The sequence below is a fragment of the Halichoerus grypus genome, chromosome 5 (assembly GCF_964656455.1).
Source record: "Halichoerus grypus chromosome 5, mHalGry1.hap1.1, whole genome shotgun sequence".
Taxonomy (NCBI): Eukaryota; Metazoa; Chordata; class Mammalia; order Carnivora; family Phocidae; genus Halichoerus; species Halichoerus grypus.
In genome coordinates this window covers 64,541,611-64,564,577 of record NC_135716.1, presented here as the reverse complement: position 1 = coordinate 64,564,577, position 22,967 = coordinate 64,541,611, and the positions used below count along the sequence as shown (strand labels likewise).

At 42.6% G+C, this 22,967-nt stretch overlaps 1 protein-coding gene across 6 annotated transcripts in view; it reads left to right on the top strand.

The window, feature by feature from the left end:
• ADHFE1 (alcohol dehydrogenase iron containing 1) overlaps positions 1-16,075 on the top strand; it is a 51,668-nt gene extending 35,593 nt beyond the window's left edge. For 5 of the 6 annotated variants that reach the window (XM_078072331.1, XM_078072333.1, XM_078072330.1 and 2 more), the window contains one exon: positions 13,826-16,074. In XM_078072331.1, the coding sequence (XP_077928457.1) occupies positions 13,826-13,915 (90 nt within the window). In that variant the 3' untranslated portion in view covers positions 13,916-16,074. Of the gene's footprint in view, positions 1-13,825 lie in introns of all 6 variants that reach the window. The other variant, XM_036123496.2, reaches the window with a different exon arrangement.
• Positions 16,076-22,967: the final 6,892 nt, after the last annotated feature.

Below are 22,967 nucleotides of genomic sequence, written 5' to 3'. Positions count from 1 at the left end.
CCTACTTCATTCTTTCTGGCTTTAACTATTGGCTTTTTAATTTGGGTATTTTTAATTGGCTTTCCAATTTATAAAATTGGAAACTGATTAAAATAATCATGAGCGAAAAAGAGAAAATAACTACCATCATGCCATTACCCAAACACAGCTGCTATTATTTGATATACTTCCTTTCCATCTTTTTCATTTGGGTGGTGTAATTTCCAGCTCATTTCCCTCAAGGCATGACATTTTAAGTATTTTCTACATTGCCACATAATCTTCATAATCATTCTTTTTAAAGGTACACAATGTTTTGTTGAATAGAAATTTAAACATTTATCCTTATTACAGGGCATCAAGATTGCTTCCAAATTTTGACCCCTACCAATGACATAGCAATGAATACTGTGTATGTGGCTTTTTTTTTCATATTCTAAATTAACTTCTTAGGTTAACTCCAAATTGAATTTTTATATTAAGAGTATGGACATTTTTATGACTTTTGATTCATGCTGTCAAATTGTTTATACTCCACTATTGTCTTAACTTTGTGTCCCCTCTCCTTCAATCTTCTCTTTAAAATAAATAGTGTAAGCCAGCAAGAAATGAAACAGAGCTCACATGGATGACCAGGGCTAGGCTATTTGTGCAGACCTGCAAGAGTCACCTGTGATTTTTTTCTTTTATATTAGTATATCTTAACAGTTCACATGAACAGAAACAGATTAAAATTTTCAAATAAAATTATGAAATTTATTTTAGTGTTACTTAAGTGAAACTGTAGATCACCAAGACTACTTTTGTCACATTTTTTTTTCCTTCTAGAACCTTCCATGGGACCCTAAACCTATGGGCTTGTGTTATTCACAGTCCCCCCGTTTTCCTGGCCAAAAAAAACAGACCCACAGGGACATATAAATATCCTTTTCTGGGCGCCTGGGTGGCTCAGTCGTTAAGCGTCTGCCTTCGGCTCAGGTCATGATCCCAGGGTCCTGGGATCGAGTCCCACATCGGGCTCCCTGCTCAGCAGGAAGCCTGCTTCTCCCTCTCCCACTCCCCCTGCTTGTGTTCCTGCTCTCGCTATCTCTCTCTCTGTCAAATAAATAAATAAAATCTTTAAAAAAAAAAAAAATATCCTTTTCTATAAGGCTGTTCTAGAACCATCCAGGCCTGTGAGTGTAAGGATTGCTGCACTGGGAGGAGGTAACCAACAACCATCTCCACCAAGATCCCTCCCAAGGGTCTAAGTTGCCCCTTTAATCAAAAACCTCTCAAATCTTTGCCAATTATGCACATTGGTCCCATGTGGCTTTGGCAACATTTACTGGAGACCACTGTGAACCATATACCAAGCATTGCATAGGAGAAAAGAATGTTTGTAAGGCAACATACAAATAGAAAGATGTCCAAAGAGTACCACCAGGCTGGAGTGGCCACCTGAGTAAGGACAGGCTAATTTTCATTCATTTTTCACATCTCCTTTAACCACTATATACTCAGTACATAGCTCAGTACCTTAACAAAGTATTTTCCCAAAGGAGGAAGAAGACCATGGATTTGAGGAGAGGAGGATTGGGGTTCCGCAGGCAGGGGTGATTGCGGGGGAGGCTAGGGAATGATTACAGGAACATGACATTTAGTAGTATTTTTTTAGTAATATTTAACCAAACTATTGTCACTTTATAAATATCAACTCTTATGAAATGTGGAGGCCAATTTACTAGGGCATAGCTGGCAACAATAATAAACTAAAGACAATAACAGTTTCATTCTAACAGTTTCAGACACTTTTTTTTTAAGTAGGCTCCAAACCCAGTACAGGGCTTGAACTCACAACCCTGAGATCAAGACCTGAGTCGATACCAAGAGTCTGGTGCTTAACTGACTAAGCCACCCAGGTGACCCTTATAAGTTTCAAATAACAGTCGTTTGCTGGGCCCTCCACCCGTGCCAGGCCCTTTATCAAGGGTTTGCCCACTATGAGAGAGGCATTGCTATGTCCTTTTTGCACAAATGAGGAAACTAAGTTAAAAAAAAACCTGCCAACTTCACACAGCTAGTAAGGGGTAGGACTAGCACTCAATCCGAAAGTCATCCTGACCCTGCTGCATTCCCAGCCACCAAATTCACTGCCTTTCAAGTGCCTTCTGTTGTCTGAGAGCTTCTTGAATTGCATCTAAACACTGTATACACTTGTGCACAGCACAATACGTTGAACATAGTAGGGGACCCCTAAGTATTTGTGGAACAGAGGATTCTATTTCATTAAAAGGGAAAAAAGGAGAAGAGAAAAAAGAAGGTCCTGCAAGCCTTTGCCATGTCAGAGAAAAGTTGAGCTGGCCGTGCTGGTGACCACACAGAAGGGTATTAGAGGAAGGTCACAGAGCCACCTTGGGGATGAATCCCAGCCCTGCCTCTTACTGAGGAGCCTAGGGTAAAGACTTAGATTGTCTGAGCACAAACCTTACCTCACAGGGTTGTTAGAAACATCAATAGGAAGTAATGTATGCGAAATGTCCTTGCTCAGTAAATGTTACTTCTCTTCCCTTTCCTGAATGGAAAGCTTGCAGGAAGACTTTCACCCCAGCAGCTGACTAGCAGATCACTACAGTGACGCCAGTTGTATACTAAGGACTTCCAAACTTCCCTCAGAACAAGAAGTACCTGGGACGCTAGTTAAAGATATAGATCAGTCCTTTCCTCCTACCCCCGAGAAATTCAAGTCTTGTCAACCTGGGTTGGAACCCAGGAGACAGCTGTTACGTCAGTTTGGTTTAGGAAAGTTAAAACAGCACTTGGGCCTGTTTGGCAGCCTCTTGGCATAGATGGTGACAGAAACAGAGCAGGGGTCTCAACCTTCACTGTGCATCAGAAGCTTCTGGAGGGCTTAGTAAAACATGGGTTGCTGGGCCAGGTCCCCAGAGTTTCTGATTCAGTAAGTCCAGGTGGGAAGTGAGAATCTGCATTTCTAACTGCTTCTCAGGAACCACACTCTTGAGAGGATTGCAATTTTCTCACATTTCAAACTTAGCTGGCTCAGATTTCAGCTGGAATTAGTTCTACATAGTGTGTGGCAAGACCGTGAGCCCCTGGGGAGGGTCAGGACAACACCTGAAACTTACCTCAGGACTCCTCCACCAGACTGGGAACCCACGCCTGAGCGCTGTCCTGCCCCTTCCCCACCATGACCGGCTGGCCCTGCAGCTCCTCCTCGCGTTTCCACCTGATTTTCAGGCTGAGACCTTTCAGGATGTGCCCATCAAAGCCTGAGCAGAAAGGAGACGCTCGCTTAGGACTCCAGCCTTGATGGTATTTGCTTCAACCATGAGGAGACTATTAAAAAGTATATCAAGTACCAGAACACCAAGTTTCATTTCAGTATAATCGGTATAAAGAATGTAAGACGCCCAGCTAGGAGGTTACCAGACTAATAAAACTGTTCTGGCTAATCTGTTTAAAAAAGAAACTAGGGGCGCCTGGATGGCTCAGTCAGTGTCCAACTCTTGATCTCAGCTCAGGTCTTGATCTCTGGGTCGTGAGTTCAAGCCCCACATTGGGAGCCTACCTAAAATAAAAAAGAAAATGAAAATCCTCCTTGTTATATTCCTATTTTAAAAGCTATGTTGTGAAAAGTTTCCATTCTAACGTGGAAAGGGATGTAAAAAAGAGTGAATACATATATAGCAATGCCTGTAATTACTGGTAAAGTAGCTCCTTGGATACAAATCAAACAAACTATGCTTCAAGGGCAAAAGCGCCAAGGTGAAGAAAAGGACAGCTACTTACACCCAGTTAGAGAAAGAGAACACAGCGGTCCTGCTGCTCACTCAAAGGCACCACAGGGCTCCCTGTTCGGGCTCTTCTTGTTGACATGCAGCATTAGCTCCCTACCATATGCCCTTGCTAACCTTAAAAAAATAAAACTGCCAGTTATTTTACCAACAAACCGCGGTTTTATTTTGAATGGCAGGGAACCGCGATCAAGGACAAGCACGCTACCGCAAAACCAAAGGCAAGCACACAGACCGAAAGAGAGGAGGGCAGTTGGGAGGGCTGTTATAAACAAAAAGCCCATTGGACTAAACTGGGAGTTTAAAGGATAGTGACTTTTCGGGGCGCCTGGGTGGCTCAGTTGGTTAGGCGGCTGCCTTCGGCTCAGGTCATGATCCTGGGGTCCTGGGATCGAGCCCCGCATCAGGCTCCCTGCTCGGCCGGAAGCCTGCTTCTCCCGCTCCCACTCCCCCTACTTGTGTTCCCCCTCACGCTGTCTCTCTCTCTCTCTCTGTCAATTAAATAAATAAATAAAATATTTAAAAAATAGTGACTTTTCATTGGCTGAGCTGTGACTCTACTCTCTCTCATTGGCTGGGCTGTTGCCGAGAGAGGAGGAAAGCCTCTCCTCCTCCAGGGATAGTGAAGTAGCGTTCACTGCAAGGTCTGGCTCTTCCTGTTGGGTCTGCAGTTGACAAGTGGTGGGGCCTCAGAGCGCCCCCAGCTGGCCTCCAACTCTATTCTAAAATGAGCTGTCCTTTCATTAATTTTCACACCCTTGATAAAGGGTTTTGGATGATCTCACCAGAAATGAGCACAGGCCAGGAGGGCTGGTCCCCTGTCATGCTACTGAAACACCAAAATCTATAGATTTAAAATGTTTGACTTAACATTGAGTAGAAAAAGATATTCCCTAATTTTGTGAAGGGAGAGAGATGGAACACCTCCCAAACTTTCATTGGTTGTCCCCTATGCCCCAGTCTGGCCAATAGGAGGAATATTATCTTTGTTAGCTTGGATTCCCCCACCTTTCTTGGGTGGACCAGAGTTACCCAGTATGATGGGCTGAATTGTTTCCCCAAAATTCATATATTAGAGCCCTAACTCCCTCCACATGTCTGTATTTGAAGGTAGGGCCTATAAAAAGGTATCAGGTTAAAAGGGGTCATATGTGTGGACCTTAATCCAATCTGACTGGGGTCCTTCTAAGAAGAGGAAATCTGGACACAAAAGAAACACAAAGATGCATGCACACAGAGGAAAGACCATGTAAGGACACAGAAGATGGGCCAAGGAGAGAGGCCTCAGGAGAAACCAAACCTGCTGACACCTGATCCTGGACTCCTAGCCTCCAGAACTGTGAGGAAATAAAATTCTGTTGTTTAAGCTGCCCAGTCTGTGCATTTTGTTATGGTAACCCTAGTAACCTAGGATTTGCTGGCAAATGACAGTCTTGAAGGATTTACATCAGAAAGGGCTAAGAGCCACTAGCAGAAAAGAAAGTAGTAAATCCAGAGGCAAGAAAGAAGAAAAGGCTTGAAGCAGCAAGCTGAGTGTAGAGTCTTAGGGGAGGTGAGCAGAGAGGGAGAGATTAGAAGCAGCCAACAAGCAGGGCAATGGAAGATAAATAGGGAGAGAGTGGTTTGGTTTGGTTCTTAAAGTTTGGCTCTGCGGGGCACCTGGGTGGCTCAGATGGTTAAGCGTCTGTCTTTGGCTCAGGTCATGATCTCTGGGTCCTGGGATTGAGCCCCGCATCGTTGTCTTCTGGCTCCCAGCTCAGCAGGGAGTCTGCTTCTCCCTCTCTCTGTCTCTCCCCCTGCTCATGCTCTCTCTCTCTGTATCTCTCTGTCTCAAATGAATAAATAAAACCTTTAAAGCTTGACTCTGTATTATGAATGGAATCCCCTCTGGAGTTTCTTAGGAAATGGCAATAAATACATAGATTGTTTCAAAATTATTTCTGCAGGTCAGACTTTAGCTGTGATGCTTTTGAAAAATGCAACACCAAACCAAGCCTGATTCAAACTATGGGGAGTTAATGTTATAATTTTAAATCAGTATAGCAAGTGCAGTGATAAAAAACCAAATCAGAAAGGCTTCATGAAGGAGGTGACTCCTGTGTTGAACCGAGAAGGAAAGACGGAGTTAGATGGGAGGTAGGACATTCCAGGGACCATGAACAGCAGGAACGGTAACACAGAGTAAAAACGGAGAGTGCAGAGAATTTTCCACAGTTCGGTGTTGCAGGGGTGTCAGATGAGTGTCAAGAGGTGGCAAGTTGAGGCTGGAGAAGTAAACGTGGCCCAATCCTGGTGCCTTTTTGGAACTTGGAATGTACCCAGAAAGGTGGTGAAACCATCAGGGATGAGCCGAGGTGCCAGAGACAGAAGTGTAGTATAGATGGGTCACTTGGACAAGAAGTGTCCTGATAACAATTATAGAATAACAAAAAAAGATCATTATAAATAAGCTAATATTACAGGGCCAGTGGCGCAATGGATAACGCGTCTGACTACGGATCAGAAGATTATAAATAAGCTAATATTTCTTTCATCTTTCTCTGTATTTTTTTAAATTTTTATTTGGAAATAACTGTAGATTCAAATGCAATTGAACGAAAGAACAGAGAGAGAGATCCCGTATACCTTCACGCAGTTTCCCCCATGGTAACACCTTGCACAACTGTAATATCACAACCAGGAAACTGACACTGATACACTGCTTCCACCTCATTCAGTTTCACCAGTTTCACATGAGCTCATTTGTGTGTGTACTCAGTTCTATCACATTTTGTCACATGCACAGATTCACGTGACCACAACTACGGCCCAAATACAGAACAGTTCCGTCACAAGGATGCTACCCTTTTAGAGCCATAACCACTTCTCTCCCTCCCCAGTCCCTGGCGACTGCTAATCTATTTCCTATTTCTATAACTTTGTACATTTTAAGCATGAAACCTTTTGAGATTGGCTTTTTACCACTCAGCATAATTCTCCGGAGATTCATCTAGGCTATTCTGTGTACCAATAGTTCCTTCTTTATTAGTAAGTCGTATTCCATGGTGTGAATGTGCCACAGTTAAACCATTCAGTCACCGAAGGACATTTTGACTGATTCCAGCTTGGGGCTATTACAAATAAGGCTGCTGTGAAAGATTGTGTACAGGTTTCTGGATGAACATAAGTTTTCGTTTCTCTGGGTTAAATGTCTAAGAATGCCATATGGTAAGCACTTGTTTAGTTATGTAAGAAACTGCCAAACTGTTTCAGGGGGCTGCACCATTTTACATTCCCACCAGGAACGTGTGAGTTTCTCCACATCCCACCAGCATTTGCTGTTACCACTGTTTTTTATTTTAGCCACCCTGGGAGGCATGTAGTGAGCTCTTGTTGCCGTTTTCATTTGCATTTCTCTAATGGCTAATGATGTTGAACATCTTTTCTAGTGCTGATTTGCCATCTGTGTATCCTCTTTGCTAAAATGTCTGTTCATGTCTTTGCCTATTTTCTAACTGGATTATTTTTTTACTGTCGAGTTTTGAAAATTCTTTATATAAGTCCTTTGACAAATATGGGGCTTGCAAATACTTTCTCCCAGTCCACTGCTTGTCTTTTCATCTTCTTTCAGGGTGCTTTTTCACAGAGCAAAAAGTTTTAATTTGATGAGGTCCAATGTATCATTTTTTTCCTTTTATGCATCATGCTTTTGGTGTCAAATCTAAGAACTCTGATTAGCCATAGAGCTCTATGATTCTATCCTAAATTTTTTTCCTAAAAGTTTTAGTTTTACATTTAAGTCCATGATCCATTTTGAGTTAATTTTTTTTTGAGAGAGAGAGAGAGAGAGAGAGGGTACACATGAGCGGGGTTGGGGGCAGAGGGAGAGGGAGAGAGAGAATCTTAATCAGGCTCCAAGCCCAGCACAGAGCCTAATGCAGTTGATCTCACGACCCTGAAATCATGACCTGAGCTGAAATCAAGAGTCGGACACTCAGGGGTGCCTGGGTGGCTCAGTCAGTTAAGCTTCTGCCTTCGGCTCAGGTCATGATCCCAGGGTCCTGGGATTGAGTCCTGCATCGGGCTCCCTGCTCCACGGGAAGCCTGCTTCTCCCTCTCCCACTCCCCCTGCTTGTGTTCCCTCTCTCGCTGTGTCTCTCTCTGTCAAATAAATAAATCTTTAAAAAAAAAAAAAGTCGGACACTTAACCAATTGAGCCATCCAGGTGCCCCTCCACTTATTTAGATCAGCATTTCATTTCATCAGCATTTGTAATTTTTAGGACACAGTTCATAGGCATATTTTGTTACTTTTATACCTAAGTATTTCATTTTCTTAACAGCAATTATAAATGGTATTTTTTTAAATTTCTGTTTCCACATGTTCATTGTTAGTATACAGAACTGTGATTGATTGTTGCACGTGTATCTTATATCCTGCAACATTGCTCATTCCTTGAGATTTTCTACATAGGCAATTATGTCATCTGCAAATAGGGATAGTTTGATTTCCTCATTTCTAATATGTACACCTTTTATTTGCTTTTCTTGATTTATCGCACTGGCTAGAACTTCCAGTACTATGTTGAATAAGAGCATTGAGAGCAGATATCCTTGCCTTGTTCCTGATCCTAGGGGAAGAGCATCCAGACTATAACTATAAGGTTAGCTGTAGAGTTTTATAGGTGCTCTTTATGAACTAAAAGAATCTGTGTCATCTTTTAAAAATAATATAATAACATAGTAGCTTTTATTTTTCTCTGATGTTTATGCTTAGATAATTTACTGGAGTTCAGTTATTTTTATAATTAATGACAAAGCAATCTTTTCCATTTTCATTATAATCCTGTTAAGGTAACTGTGCAGGTATTATAATTTCCAGTTTTCAGATAAACCTTTTAAAAATAGAGACTGCAAGAGGTAAATTGTCTTGCCTAAAGTTACATGCAAAGTGATAGACTTACACTAAGTCCTAGGGAATCAGTTCAATAACATTTACTGTAAACCTAATACTGATAGCATGGTTGAACCCTTATGAGCCAGGCATATAAGTGCTTTAGGTGTGTTATATCATTTAATTGCTCAAAACAGCCTAATGAGGTGGATATTGCTATTATCCCCATTTTACAGATGATAATATCAAGCCTCAGAGAGCTGTATAATTGACCAAGTTCACACTGCTAGCAAGTGGTAGCAAGTAATTTGAACATAGACACAGATCTCCCTCTTAACAACCACTTAGTGCGAAATCCTGTGTCAGGTCCTGGGGACACAAAGATGGATAGAGGAGAGCCCCCTGCTTCCAAAGGAGCCCATAATCCAGCAGGGGAAACAGATCAGCATATTTGCAGCTTGGTTCCTGAAGAAGCCACAGCCCCAGTTGGTAAATTATCTTAATAGTGTTAGAGCAGCTCAATAATATTTGTTGATTGAATGGCTAAATGGAAGGAAAGAAGGAAGAAAGAAAGGAAGGAAAGAAAAGGAAGAAAGGAGGGAGGGAAGGAGGAAGGTAGTCATCATTCTGGTTTCTTGGACAAACTAACATTGTTTGTATCTTATACAGAAGCTTCTAGTAGAAAGTACTTTCTACTTTCCAGAAGTAGAAAGAGTTCCTTAAACCAAATCATCTACATGCTTCAGCCAGCCTAGTCTTTGCACAATTGTGCTGGTAACAGTGACTAAAAACTATCAAATATAAATATCATGGGATATCAGAATAGAAAAAAATGGCAGGAGCTGGTCATCCAGAAAAAAGAGCAAATCCTTCCGGCTTCCCAAGGAGGGTAGGCTTTTCTGTCTGAGTAACTTTGACCTCAGGGTTCCCCAAACTCCCACCACCTCACAAGACCTCCAACACCTCCAACACCAAGCTCACCTCTCCTTCATAGAGTCTCATCCACAGGTAAAGTGTCCTGTAGGGCAGACTCCAGGAGATACTGAGCAAAACACTCTCTTCTTGCTACAGTGTCCTTTCTCTCTTCCCATTCCCTAATTCTCCCTTCTCCTCCTATCCCTCTCCCTGTTCTTCCTCTGTGCTATGTTATGACCACTGGGAAGTACTCATTCCCAAAGAAGAACAAGAAATACGAGTTAACATTAACTAAGTGTGGATTTTACAAGTTCTATTCTAAACGTTTTACATATTTTTCAATGTTGTCATTTCAACAACCTTATGAGTCATTATTACACCTTCCTCTTTCCCAAACACATACACAGCCTCCTTGGTTCAGGCCCACCACCCCCCACCTGGATCACTGCAGTCACCTTCTTAATGGCTTCCCTGCCTCCATTTCTTAACCCGCAGCAATCCATTCTCCACACTGGCCCCAGGATGGTTTTTATAAAACCCAAATTGTCTGACCATGTCTTTCCTTTAAAATCCTTCAAGAGAAGGCACACAGCTCATAGCAGGAGGCAAGGCTGTCAGGATCTTGCCCCTGCCTCCCTGACCATCCTCCTGTCCCCACATGGACCCTTCACTGCAGCCTCACCGTCCTCCCTAGGGGCATCAAGGAACCCTTGTTGAGGTCTCCTCTGCCCATGACATTCTCTACATGCAGAGAATGCAGATCACCCTTGTGGTGTAAATACGTCTTATTCTTTGTGCAATCATTTATTGCCTTGTCAAGCTCCCCCTCTAATCTGTTAACCAAGGGTAAAAGACTTTGTCTTAATCATCTCTAGATCCTTATCACCTAGTATGACAGCTCGCACATACAGCAGTAAGTTATCAATAACTTGGCAACAAAGAATGGCAAGGAGAGAATGAAACAACTGGTCTGATTTTTTCCTACTCAGACAATCTGATTTTTCATTGGCCAAAGTCTCAAACTTTTCAACTTAATAAATGCAAAGCCTACATGCCCCAAATCCTCAGCTACAACTAATGAGCAGGAGAACAAACATCTCTTGCCCATTATATCCTGATATAAAAACAACCTGGCAAAAAGCAAAAAGTATTCTAAGATATGCCTTTTAAAGTCCTGGTCCACTAAGAACGTTGGGAGGGCAACCTGGGGGGTCCACGGAATTTAGGAGCCCCCTCTTACAGATCAATGCACAGAGAACCCCCCTATCTAGGCCAATGAGGGATAACTTTGTAAAGAATAGACAACTATTTATCTACACAAAAGAAAATCTTCCTACCATTAGTAACAACATTAACATCTTAGCAGCTTTTCCATTATGAATCTGACATTTCCCTTTTCTTCAAAGCCCAATTTGAGTGCTTTTGATTTTTTAAATGAAATAAAGCCATCAACACACAATAAAAGCTATGCAATATTTATAATTAAAGGTCTCTAGAGTATATTTTATGTTACAGAAAAGATTGAATTTCTAGGCCTTCCCTTTTAAATCCCTTAAAACCTTCAGCTTTAAAATGAGAGACTCAAACTCTTCTCTAGAGTCTTAACTTCTATGTGGCTTATTACTTTTTTATCCCCTCTAAAACTCTAAATCCCTTCAACATAGCTTCGGTTCCTTCCATGGCTGAATTGGCAGCAGGCTGATCTTTTTATTGGTGGGTAATGGATTTAGTTTGATTGCTGACATGGGAACAATGAGAGGATAAACAATTCCATTTGTGGCCATGAAATTTTCCATCTGTTGAGTGCGTTCATGACTGAAGAGCGCTGGGCAGAGACAGATGAATGCGCCCGCCATGCCCGATCTTAATGACATCCGTCATACAAGCTGAACATGTGGCTTCATAAATCAAGAGCTAATAGCAACTCTGGTTGCTCATGTCATTAACTCGCCAGCCGCTTAAATACCTAAGAATGTACCATAACGTTGAGCATAGAGACCTGATTTGCAATTCTCATCTCACCAAAAAACCAGAGGTAGCAAGGGAAGCCAAAGTCATTTTTCTAAGCTAAAAACAACAACAACAACAACAAAAAAAACACACACACACCTCTTTCAGAAGCATGCTTAAATATTTGTAGATGATATCTCAGATCTGTGCTATCTGGAATTGGTTTTAAAATACAATGGGTGGGGGGAGTGGGCAGAGATATAGATGAAAAAAGATTGGCCATGAGTTGATCATTGTTAAAGCTTGGTGATGGGAACTTGAGAGTTCCTTATACTATCTCCTTCCCTTTTGTATGTTTAAAATTATTCATAATGAAAAGGTTTTTTTAATTTGAAGATAACTGGAAAATGGGAGTTTCCATTGTTTAGCATGAACATTTTTTGCCAAATTCTCTCTTAAAGAAAAAGAAAGAAGCTATGCTCACACAACAGTTCAAGCATGTAACAAGGCAAGTAAGCCATCGTCACCAAAGAGGAAAGCAACACATTCCAGAGGGAGATCAAGCAACACGCACTGTGGGTTTTCAGGAACCCACATCACTTGCCGCCCAAGCCCTAATGCCAGGAGATTATGGTGTTTGGGAAGTCTCAACAGTTTCCCCACTCCTCACACTTCTGATTTTCCACTGCAGTGAGTTACCTATTGTCACCATCACTTCTGCATTTTGTGGCTTCTTTTCATGGATGTTCAGTCCTGGGTGCTTTAATTTGGGGGCTGTTGTCAAAGAAATGGAAAATGAAAGAACAAAGGGAAAGGAAAACAACAAAAGGAAAGTGATAGTGCCCTGTTCAAAGGACTGTTCAATCCATTTCTGTTAGATAAAGCCTCTTAATGCCACTCAGAGCACACTGTCTCAAGTTCAGCTGGATTCCCAGAGGAAGGTCTAGGTATGTCCCCATCAATCCTGGTATTGTTGCAAGGCCGGAAGAGGAGAAAGGGAGAAAAACCTGTGCCTCTATTAGCCTCCTGACTCCCAAATTACATACAAATAGAGTGTTGCTATAATTCACTCACGATAAAATCACTGCGTATGTACTCTGTGCCCAACACGGTGCTGGGCACTGGGGTTACCACAATGAATAGGGCACATGGCTTTTGTTGAGCAGGCAGACAAATAAACAATCACTCCTCAGTGTGGTGCTACAGTGGAATATGACCCCCTGACCTGCCTTGGGAATTTTCCAGTAGAAGTGATGCTGAAAGTGAGAATGTCAAGTGCAAAGGCCAAGAGCCAATGGAGATTTGGCAGGTTGGAGAACCCCTAGAACTGTGCTGTCTGATATGGTGACCACTAGCCACACATGGCTATGAAGCCCTTGAAATGGGACCAGTCCAAATTGAAATGGGCTGTAATGTAAATGTAAAGTACATACCAGATTTTGAAGACTTAGCATAAATAAGTCAAATATCTCATTAGGATTTTTATATTGCTTATCTATTAAAATGATAATATTTTGGATCTTTTAGGTTAAATAGCAGATATTCTTTTTTTTTTTTTTTTGACAGAGAGAGACACAGCGAGAGAGGGAACACAAGCAGGGGGAGTGGGAGAGGCAGAAGCAGGCTTCCCGCCGAGCAGGGAGCCCGATGTGGGGCTCGATCCCAGGACCCTGAGATCACGACCTGAGCTGAAGGCAGACGCTTAACAACTGAGCCACCCAGGCACCCCTAAATAGCAGATACTATTAAAGTTAATGTCACTTATTTCTTTGAACTTTTTGAGTGTGGCTACTACAACATTTTAAACTAGATATGTGGCTAGAATTCTATCTCTATGGGACAGTGCCGCTCCAGTGGTTCAGGGTAAGCATGGAGCAGTATGGGTCGAGAGCCACCTTGAAGGAACTGAGAGACTGTACAGTCCCCTGGTATCAGAAGAGGAACAAGAGCCATTCACTGTCTCCCTCACATCTCAAACTTCAGGTCTGAAGCTGAGCTCCTGCCTAGATTCTCCTCCCCCGCGGCTGAGCGTTGCTGGCCGGCGGCTCAGCGCTGACTTCGCACTAGAGTTTGCTCCACTGGGGAGAACCAACCCGCCCAAGATCACACCCTTCCCAAGGGGGCCTCCAGCTGGGGCCACTCAAGTAGGACGTCAAGTAGGAGACCAGACTGACTACCTTGACTCAGCTTGGGTAAATCTGAAGACTGCCCAGCCTCCAAGTTCCTTCCTGGGGTTGGCTGAGTTCCTCGTTGGGACTACATGGCATCCCAGCAACTTCCTCTGCCTGATCCCACTTCCTTCACTTCGCCCCCAGGTGCTGATCTTACAAGCAATGGCCAGCAAACTTGCTCCCTGCAGATTTCATCTCAGAGTCAGCTTCCTGGGAACTGGACCTGCAACATGATATGCCCCCCAAATCGCTTCCTTTTCCAGCCTTCTCCTGGGGCCATCTTTAACTCCTCTCTTTCTCTCACACCCACAGCCTGTTGGTCAGCAATCCTATTGGTTTTACCTTAAATTACATCCAGAATGTGACCAGTTCTCCCCTTCCACTGTCACCCTGATCCAAGCCCCCATCACCTCTCACCTGTGGTCCTACAAGGGTCTCTCACTGCCTCCCCCTGCTGCTGCCCTTGCCACACTTTCTCACCCTCTCAACACAGTAACCAGAGTGAAGGTCTCAAGCCAGATCATGGCCCAGCGCTGCTCAAAGCCCACCAGTGACTTCCCATCTCACTCAGAGTAAAAGCTAAATCCTTGCTATGATCCAGCATGCCTAGAACAATCCCAGTTTATACCTGATTGCCCAGAATAATTTAGTAGCAATTGCTTTCCCCCTCAAAAGCAGTCTAGTTCGGATTATAAGTTACATAGTCACCCTACCTATAAGGCCCTTCATGTAGCTTCCTGCTGCCTCTTGGGCCTCATCTCCTACCCTCTCCTTGTCCACTCTATTCCAGTGACTCCAGAATATTCTGCAAACAAGTAGACAAACTTCTGTCTCAGGATATTTGCACTTGCTGCTCCCTTGCCTAAGATGTTCTTCCCTCAGTTATTTGCAGGCTAACTTCCTCATGCCCCTCAGGCTATTCAAGACCATTTTTTGGGGGGTGAGGTCTTCCCTGGCCACCCCTTTTAAAACTGCAAATATTTTACTGATTTATTCTGGTATCTTAGTCCATTCGGGTTGCTATAATGAGATGTCACAAACTGGGTGGCTTATAAACAATAGAGGGGAGCCTGGGTGGCTCAGTTGGTTAAGCATCCGACGGTTGGTTTTGGCTCGTGTCATGATCTCAGGGTTGTGAGATTGAGCCCTGCACTGGGCCTAGAGCCTGTTTGAGAGTCTCTTCTTTTCCCTCTGCCCCTCCCCCCACACTCCTGCGCACACACACATGCATGGGCACTGTCTCTCTCTCAAATAAACAAATAAAATCTTTTTTAAAGAGTCTCTCATAAAAAAAATTAAAAATAAAAATAATGAACAACAGAAATTTATTTCTCACAGTTCTGGAGACTGGAAAGGCCAAGATCAAGGCACCAGCTGTCTGTGTTCTGGTGAATCTTCCTGGTCCATAGCTGGTGCCTCCTTCTCACTGTGTCTTTATGTGCTGGAAGGGGTTAAGGAGCTCTGTGGGGTCTCTTTTATAAGAACATTCATCCCACTCTTGAGGACTACACCTTTGTGACTTAAGCACCTCCCAAAGACCCCACCTCCTTATACCACCACATTGGGCACTAGGATTTTAAGATACGAATTTTGGGGGTACAAACATTCAGACTGTAGCAGCTGGTTATCATCTGTCTCTTTCAATAGGATGTAAGCTCTGTGAGTTTACACTTCATCATCCCCGGTGCTTGGTGCATAGGAGGTGCTCACTAAGTAGCTGTTGGAAAACTAAATGAATGAAATATGGATGGACTTCAAAAATATTAGGCTAAATGAAAGAAGCCAGACAGAAAAGTTCACAATTGTATGATTTCATTGATATGAAATATCAGAATACATCAATCTGTAGAGATAGAATGCAGACCAGTCATCGCTGGAGGCTGGCAGAAGGGGGAATGGGAATGATTGATGGGTACAAGGTTTCCTTCTGGGGTGAGGAAATATTTTGCAACTAGGTAGTGCTCACAGGAGCGATGGTAGCACAACCACTGTGAATATACCAAATGCCATGGAAATGTATGCCTTAAAATGGTTAATTTCATGTTATGTGAATTTTACTTCAATAAAAAAAGAGCAAAAAAACCCAAATATGAATGAATGAACAGTGGTGGAATGGTGAGGTCTGGCAGGGTCGGGGTTTTGTTGCCCTCAGTACGGAGAGGGGAGTGAGGGGTGTTATGCATTCCTCAGGCTATAGGAGGATGGCCTGAGAACCATGGTAAAGCCCATTCTCTTTTCAAGGCAGGGAGAACCTTCCCCATAACAAGCAGGATCTTCTCATTCATGCCATATTTCAACAACCATATTAAATGCCCACAAGGTCCAGGCATGATCCACTCTGAACCTTACAGAGCTCTGTGATAACACCCAAAGCGGAAATCAAGATACAATAATAATAGGTCATGCAAAAGCTCTGCATGTCATTTTTCAAATGATTTTCTTCCAAATAAATGTGATGTGATAGATTCCTCTTGATTTCGGAACTTTTTTTCTGGATGAGATTGTTGCCTTGTCTAAGAGCATCAGCTTTGGGGCAGGCTGCCTGGGTCCTGAAGCTGGCTCAACATCTTAACAGCTATCAAATCTTAGATCAGTGGTTCTCATCCAGAGGTGAATTTGCCCCACAGGGGACATTTGGTAACGTGTGGAGACAAGTTTGATTGTTACAACTGTGGGAATACTCCTGGCAGCTAATGGGTAAGGCCGGGGATACCAGTAAACATTCCTCAATGCACAGGACAGACGGTCCCCACAACAAAAAACTATCTGGTCCCAGATTTTGATAATGGCACTGTTGAGAAACCCTGTCTTAGACCAATCACCAAGCTGTTTTGGGCCTCAGTTTTCTCATCTGTTAAATGGTGATACTAGCACTGGGCCTACTTACAGGGTTGTGATAATAAATAAAAAGTGAGCAAAAGGCTCACGGCGTAGTGCTTGGCATATAGTAAGTGCTATTTTTTTAAAGTATTATTAGACTAAGCCTGTGTCTGATTATCTCGATTATTGCAGAACCTAGTAAGACCAGGTGAATTTGTCTTCTGCCCCTCCTCCAGCCTTAGCTGTGAGCTTTTAAAACAGGAGCATCACTGATCATAAGGAGATGGAGCATGTTCATCACCTGGGCCAGAAAACCCACTGCAATAGGCTTGCCTGATTTAGCAAATAAAAATATAGGATGCCCAGTTAGATTTGAATTCCAGTAAACAATAAATAATTTTTCATGTAAGTATACCCTGTGCGATATTTGGGGCACATACCTTACGCTAGAAAACCAATACTTAGACTAGACTAGAAAAACTATTTGTTATTTATCTTAAATTAAAATGTAACTGGGTAACCTGTATTTCATCTGATCACCCTACCCTCCAAGCACCTGCCCTCTGACGAGGAGAGTCTTTTTCATACACAGAGAACATCAATTTGCCTAAGTTAAAGATTGAAACCATCTCTCTCCCCCTCAGAGGAACTGAAAGGTGAATGTTACATCCGCTAAAATTGGGAATGTATCTCCAATTTCACAAAATAAACCACTGAAGATTGAACACAGAGGCCCCCCACGTCTGCACAGATTAGATTTGGGGGGTGGCAAGGAGTCCAGGTTTTGGAGTCATAACTGACCTGGGTTAGGGTCTCTCTTCTGTAAAGTGGTGGTACGTCCACCTTGCCAGACTGTTGTAGGACTAATGTATAAAATGCCTGGTACCTGGGGCACCTGGGTGGCTCAGTCGTTAAGCGTCTGCCTTCGGCTCAGTCATGATCCCAGGGTCCTGGGATTGAGTCCCACATCGGGCTCCCTGCTCAGTGGGGAGTCTGCTTCTCCCTCTCCCACTCCCCCTGCTTGTGTTCCCCTCTCGCTATGTATCTCTCTGTCAAATAAATAAAATCTTTAAAAAAAAAAAATGCCTGGTACCTAATAGGTGTTCCACAGTGATATCTTCGACATAGTGTTGGCACATGATGGGGTTCGATTAATGTGGGAGGAACGGGCGAACGCTGTACTGCACAAGCCAGGGGCCATAGACCACCATTCTATGTTGAAGGGCTACCACCCCTCTGCTCAGCCACTAAATCCACATCCCCTGGATGTTTTTAAAGCCACGCACTCCTAGGAACCACTCCAGATCTTTGGAATCAGAAAAAAATGGGGGTGCAGCCCAGGCTTTATCAGGCTGCTTACTTAGCAGGTCTGATGCGCAATCAGGGTTTAGAACCATGACAAACTGAGGGTTGCTGGAGTGGTGGGGGGTGGGAGGGATGGGATGGCTGGGTGATAGACATTGGGGAGGGTATGTGCTATGGTGAGTGCTGTGAATTGTGTAAGACTGATGAATCACAGACCTGTACCTCTGAAACAAATAATACATTATATGTTAAAAAAAAAAGAAGATAGCTGGAAGGGAAAAATGAAGGGGGGGAAATCGGAGGGGGAGACGAACCATGAGAGACGATGGACTCTGAAAAACAAACTGAGGGTTCTAGAGGGGAGGAGGGTGGGAGGATGGGTTAGCCTGGTGATGGGTATTGAGGAGGGCACGTTCTGCATGGAGCACTGGGTGTTATGCACAAACAATGAATCATGGAACACTACACCAAAAACTAATGATGTAATGTATGGTGATTAACAGAACATAATAAAAAAATAAATTAAAAAAAACTTAAAAAAAAAAAGAACCATGAGTCCAAATCTTGGAGGATGGCTCTGTCAAGAGTGGTTCTCAAACTTTAGCGAAGGTCAGAGGCCCCGGAGAGCTTGTTAAAACAAGAATTGCTGCGCTCTCTCTGAAAGTTTCTGATTTAGGAGGCAGGGTGGGCCTGAGAATTTGCATGTCTAATACATTCCCCATCCCCCCGCCCGCCCCATGCTGCTGCTGTCTGAAGACAATCTGAGAACCACCTCACTCCTTCCAAGCCCCAGCCACATATTATCATCATCAGGGGTGTTTTTAAATACCTATGCCTTGGCCCTGGAGAATCATATTTAAACAGTCTGGTGAGAGACCTGAGCTCCTCATAATGCTAGTGCCTCTGGGTCAGGAACGTCTGCTCTCCTAAAATGAACTTTTTGCTCTAATTCCGAAGTGTGCCCTGGTGCCAACAACCAGGGTTTCAAGGGGGCCCCCTAGAAACTCAGTCTCTCAGGCCCCACCTCAGAGCCATGCAATCAGAATCTGCATCTTAACAAGGCCCTAATTCCTATCACATTAAAGACTGAGAAGCATTGCTTAGGATTCAACAGAAATGAAACTTGCTAGCATCTTTGTGAGGGTAGATCTTGGAGAAACACAGGCAGCACCACTCAGCCCTCCCCGTTAGCCAGGCAGAGAGGTAGCCAAGCATGCAATAAATAAATAAGTCTTCCATTGACATTAATTGCCTGCCCTTTGAGACAGGGCAGAAACAGAATTTTAAAATTGAAAGTAAGTGGGCATCCATATGCCAACAGTGTAGAGTCCTCATCCCTGACTTCCCAGAACCTGAGAGAAGAGGAACCCAGACCAGGACAGACTGCCTGACTTAGGCTTCGGCTTGCCCTGGCAGGGGCGGCCGCTAGGACTCACAGGTGTGGTATGTATTCAACTGTTGCATACAGATTATAGAGTTTATATTCCAAAACGAGGTCTCAGCTGTCCTCCCCTTCATGGATTGTAAGGTTTCTGGGCAAGGAGCTCCGTAACTATCTAATATGATCAAGATTCTTGGCTCAGAGCCCAAAAGCCAAGCAGTATAATTTTGGCAAAAAAATTAATAATCAATATTGCCTAGGGTGTGGGGAATAAGCCCCTCATATCCTATTAGTGAGAGTGTCAACGGATGCAGAATTTTTGGAAGGCAATGTGGAAAAATCCCTCAAAATTTTAAACACCCTTATGCTATGACCCACTCTCACAACTAGAAACGTAGCCTACAAAAAAGTTAGAAGACATGTATAAGGATACATATATAAGGATGTTCTTCACAGCATTGTTTTTAATTTTTAAAAATGGAAATAAGCTATAGGTCTATCAAGAAAGTAGACAGGGGCACCTGGGTGGTTCAGTCCACTAAGTGTCTGCCTTGGGCTCAGGTCATGATCCCAGTCTCCTGGGATCAAGCCCCAAGGCAAGTTTAGCCCCTGCTCAGCGGGAGTCTGCGTCTGCCTCTGCCCCTCCCCCTCCCCATGCACACTCTCTTTCTCAAATAAATAAAATCTTTTTTTAAAAAGGAGTGGACAAATTCTTACAGTGCAGTAGTCTTCTGCACATTTATTTAAAAAATGGGAACTATAAATGTTCACACATGAATGAGTGCATGCATGCATATGTATATGTGTAGTAGGACTCCACTTCTATTTTTTAAATTATTTATATATATATATTTATATATATGCTGATATATATAAATAAGCATAAACAAATCTGGAAATGCACCACCAATCTGTAAACAATGATTGCTTTTAGGAAGTGAGGCTAGAATAGGGGAAGTAGATTTCACTTTTTCTGTATACCCATCTATAATTTTTGAATGTGTTAAAATAAGCATGTATTATTCTTATTACTTCAAAAATATTTGCAACAGGTAAAAATTATTTCTTAAGAATTGTTTTTCTCTGGGTGTGTTTCGTTACATTAGCTTATTTAGTTCTGTGTTTCAGGCTCATTCATTAAACATAATACAATATACTCTAATTGACTAAGTTTGGGCCGTCTTAAAAAAATACCTAATCCAGCCAGGATTCCTTGAGATTAAATCCAGGTGACCCTGATTGGCTTCTGGGTACCCTAAAAGGTTCTTTTTTTTTTAAGATTTTATTTATTTATTTATTTATTTGACAGAGAGAGACACAGTGAGAGGGAACACAAGCTGGGGGAGTGGGAGAGGGAGGAGCAGGCTTCCCGCTGAGCAGGGAGCCCGATGTGGGACTCGATCCCAGGACCCTGGGATCATGACCTGAGCCGAAGGCAAACGTTTAACGACTGAGCCACCCAGGCGCCCCTACCCTAGAAGATTCTTAATTTTAATTTAGTATCAGGTCTTTGAAACTATGTTTGTGTCTTTTAGCCCCTACTCTTTACTATTACCTCTTATTAAGCATGTGGTTAACCAAAACTCCAGGTTTCTTTTTAATAAAATGTTGCTAAACCAGGTCACCCCAATTCTGTATTATATAATTTTTTAATGTAAAGGTTAATGTTTATATTTAGTTTTATTAAATTCCATGTATGTTTTATTACCTACAGTCTGTTAACATAATTTCAGTTTGTTAACATAATTTTGGATCTTGCTTTCTATTTAGATATTCCTCCAAATTTTCTATTATTTAAAAATGTAATCACTGTGGAGGTTATAAAATTTATAGACATGTTTTTTACCTGAAAATGACCCAAACCTACTTAATCAAAAAGGAAACTTATCAGATAGAGACCTAGGTATCTCATTGGAAACTATCAAATTGGACCATTTTTCTGTCCCTCCCTTATCTCTGCCTCTTTATGCTCTTTCTCAATTCTCCACGCCCAGCCCTCACTTTTCCAGTACTTGGCTTACCCCCAACTCCCCATCCCTCACACTGGGTCTCACCCACCTGTACAGGTAACCACAGACCCACCAAGTATGCATCAGGGTGAAAGTACTTGCTCCCCTCCCCCAGCTAAAACTCTTTACCCTGGATTTGCATTCAGGCCTCAGGCCCTGTCCAGACCATCGGTTCCATTTATTTCCACTGGCTTCCCCTCAATTTCACCTCCATTGACCCTGAGAACCACCTAGATATTTAGAGTTTATACCTTCCCTCTGGCCCCAGCCTAAGGCCCAAATTCTGTTCCCAGGAGGCAGCAGTTTGGGTTTGGTGTCTACCCCGGTCCAGTCAAATGTGGTCCAGGGGACAAATTCAGAGAGAATAAGCATGGCTTCCCAGAGCCATCCTCTGTGGCTAGGTGCAATTCTGAGACATAAGTGTAATATTGACAACTAACTGATGAGTAAATGCCCCAAATTTGTCTACTATAGAAAGAGCGGTGGACACCAAGTCCAAGTCTAAGATGGGCTTTGAACCCCCAGGTTCAAAGTAGGGGGCAAGACTGTTGAATCACAAACCTGTACCTCTGAAACAAATAATACAATATATGTTAAAAAAAAAAAAGAAGAAGATAGTAGGAAGGGAAAAATGAAGGGGGGGAAATCGGAAGAGGAGATGAACCATGAGAGACTATGGACTCTGAGAAACAAACTGAGGGTGCTAGAGGGGAGGGGGGTGGGGGGATGGGTTAGCCTGGTGATGGGTATTAAAGAGGGCACGTACTGCATGGAGCACTGGGTGTTATATGCAAACAATGAATCATGGAACACTACACCAAAAACTAATGATGTAATGTATGGTGATTAACAGAACATCATAAAAAAAAAAGTAGGGGCCAAGGCTTTGAAGTAAAGAATGGAGTATAATTTAATGATTAAGTACATTGATTTTGGAGTCAAATTAGGGATTAAATCCTAGTTCTGCCATGAAACTAGGTATTTTAATCTTGGGCAAATTACTCAGTCTCTTCAGGCCTCAGTTTCCTCACCTATAAAACGGCAAAAATAATGGCTAGTCTCGTTGGGTGGTTGTAGACATTAAATGAGATTACACATGACGCTTCCTAGCTCTTAGCAAGCATTTCATAAATGCCAACTATCATTTTTAATATGATTACATCATCACTTTCAACATGAAGAAATAAATCTGTCATGGCGTAATGAAAGACAGTGGGTTTGACATAATACACATACATTTCAGACATACTTTATTTCTGTGTGTATACATAGAATATATAAGACAAAATATAGGATACGTATTATTCTACATAAATATAGGATAATAGAATATATAGGATAATATATATTAGGATATTTAGGGTAATAAAAATACAATCCTCTTGTAAATCTAATCTTCCTGTGCCACCTTGGGTGTCAGGGCACTGCTTGTTACCATTGCTCTGCAAGCACCTGAGGGTTGTACAAGGAGATGCTAAACAGACCGCTCTCTAGAAATGTCAGCCTTGTCATGTACTGGCATGAGGGGAAAAGGCTCTGGAGAAACAGTCCTTTTGTTTAAAATAGAAACTTAGAAGGATGCCAAATTAACACACCACAAATTACTGAATATCCAGTTCTTCTGGAGGAAAAAAAAAAAAAAAGCCCCCTTCCTTTCCGAAATGAAAAGGGTAATTGCTGGTAGCAAAATCCACGTTTCCTTTTCGGTGAAATTCTCCAGCCAAGCTTGGCGCTAACCGAGTCGGCGATTTCACTTCATCATTACTTCACA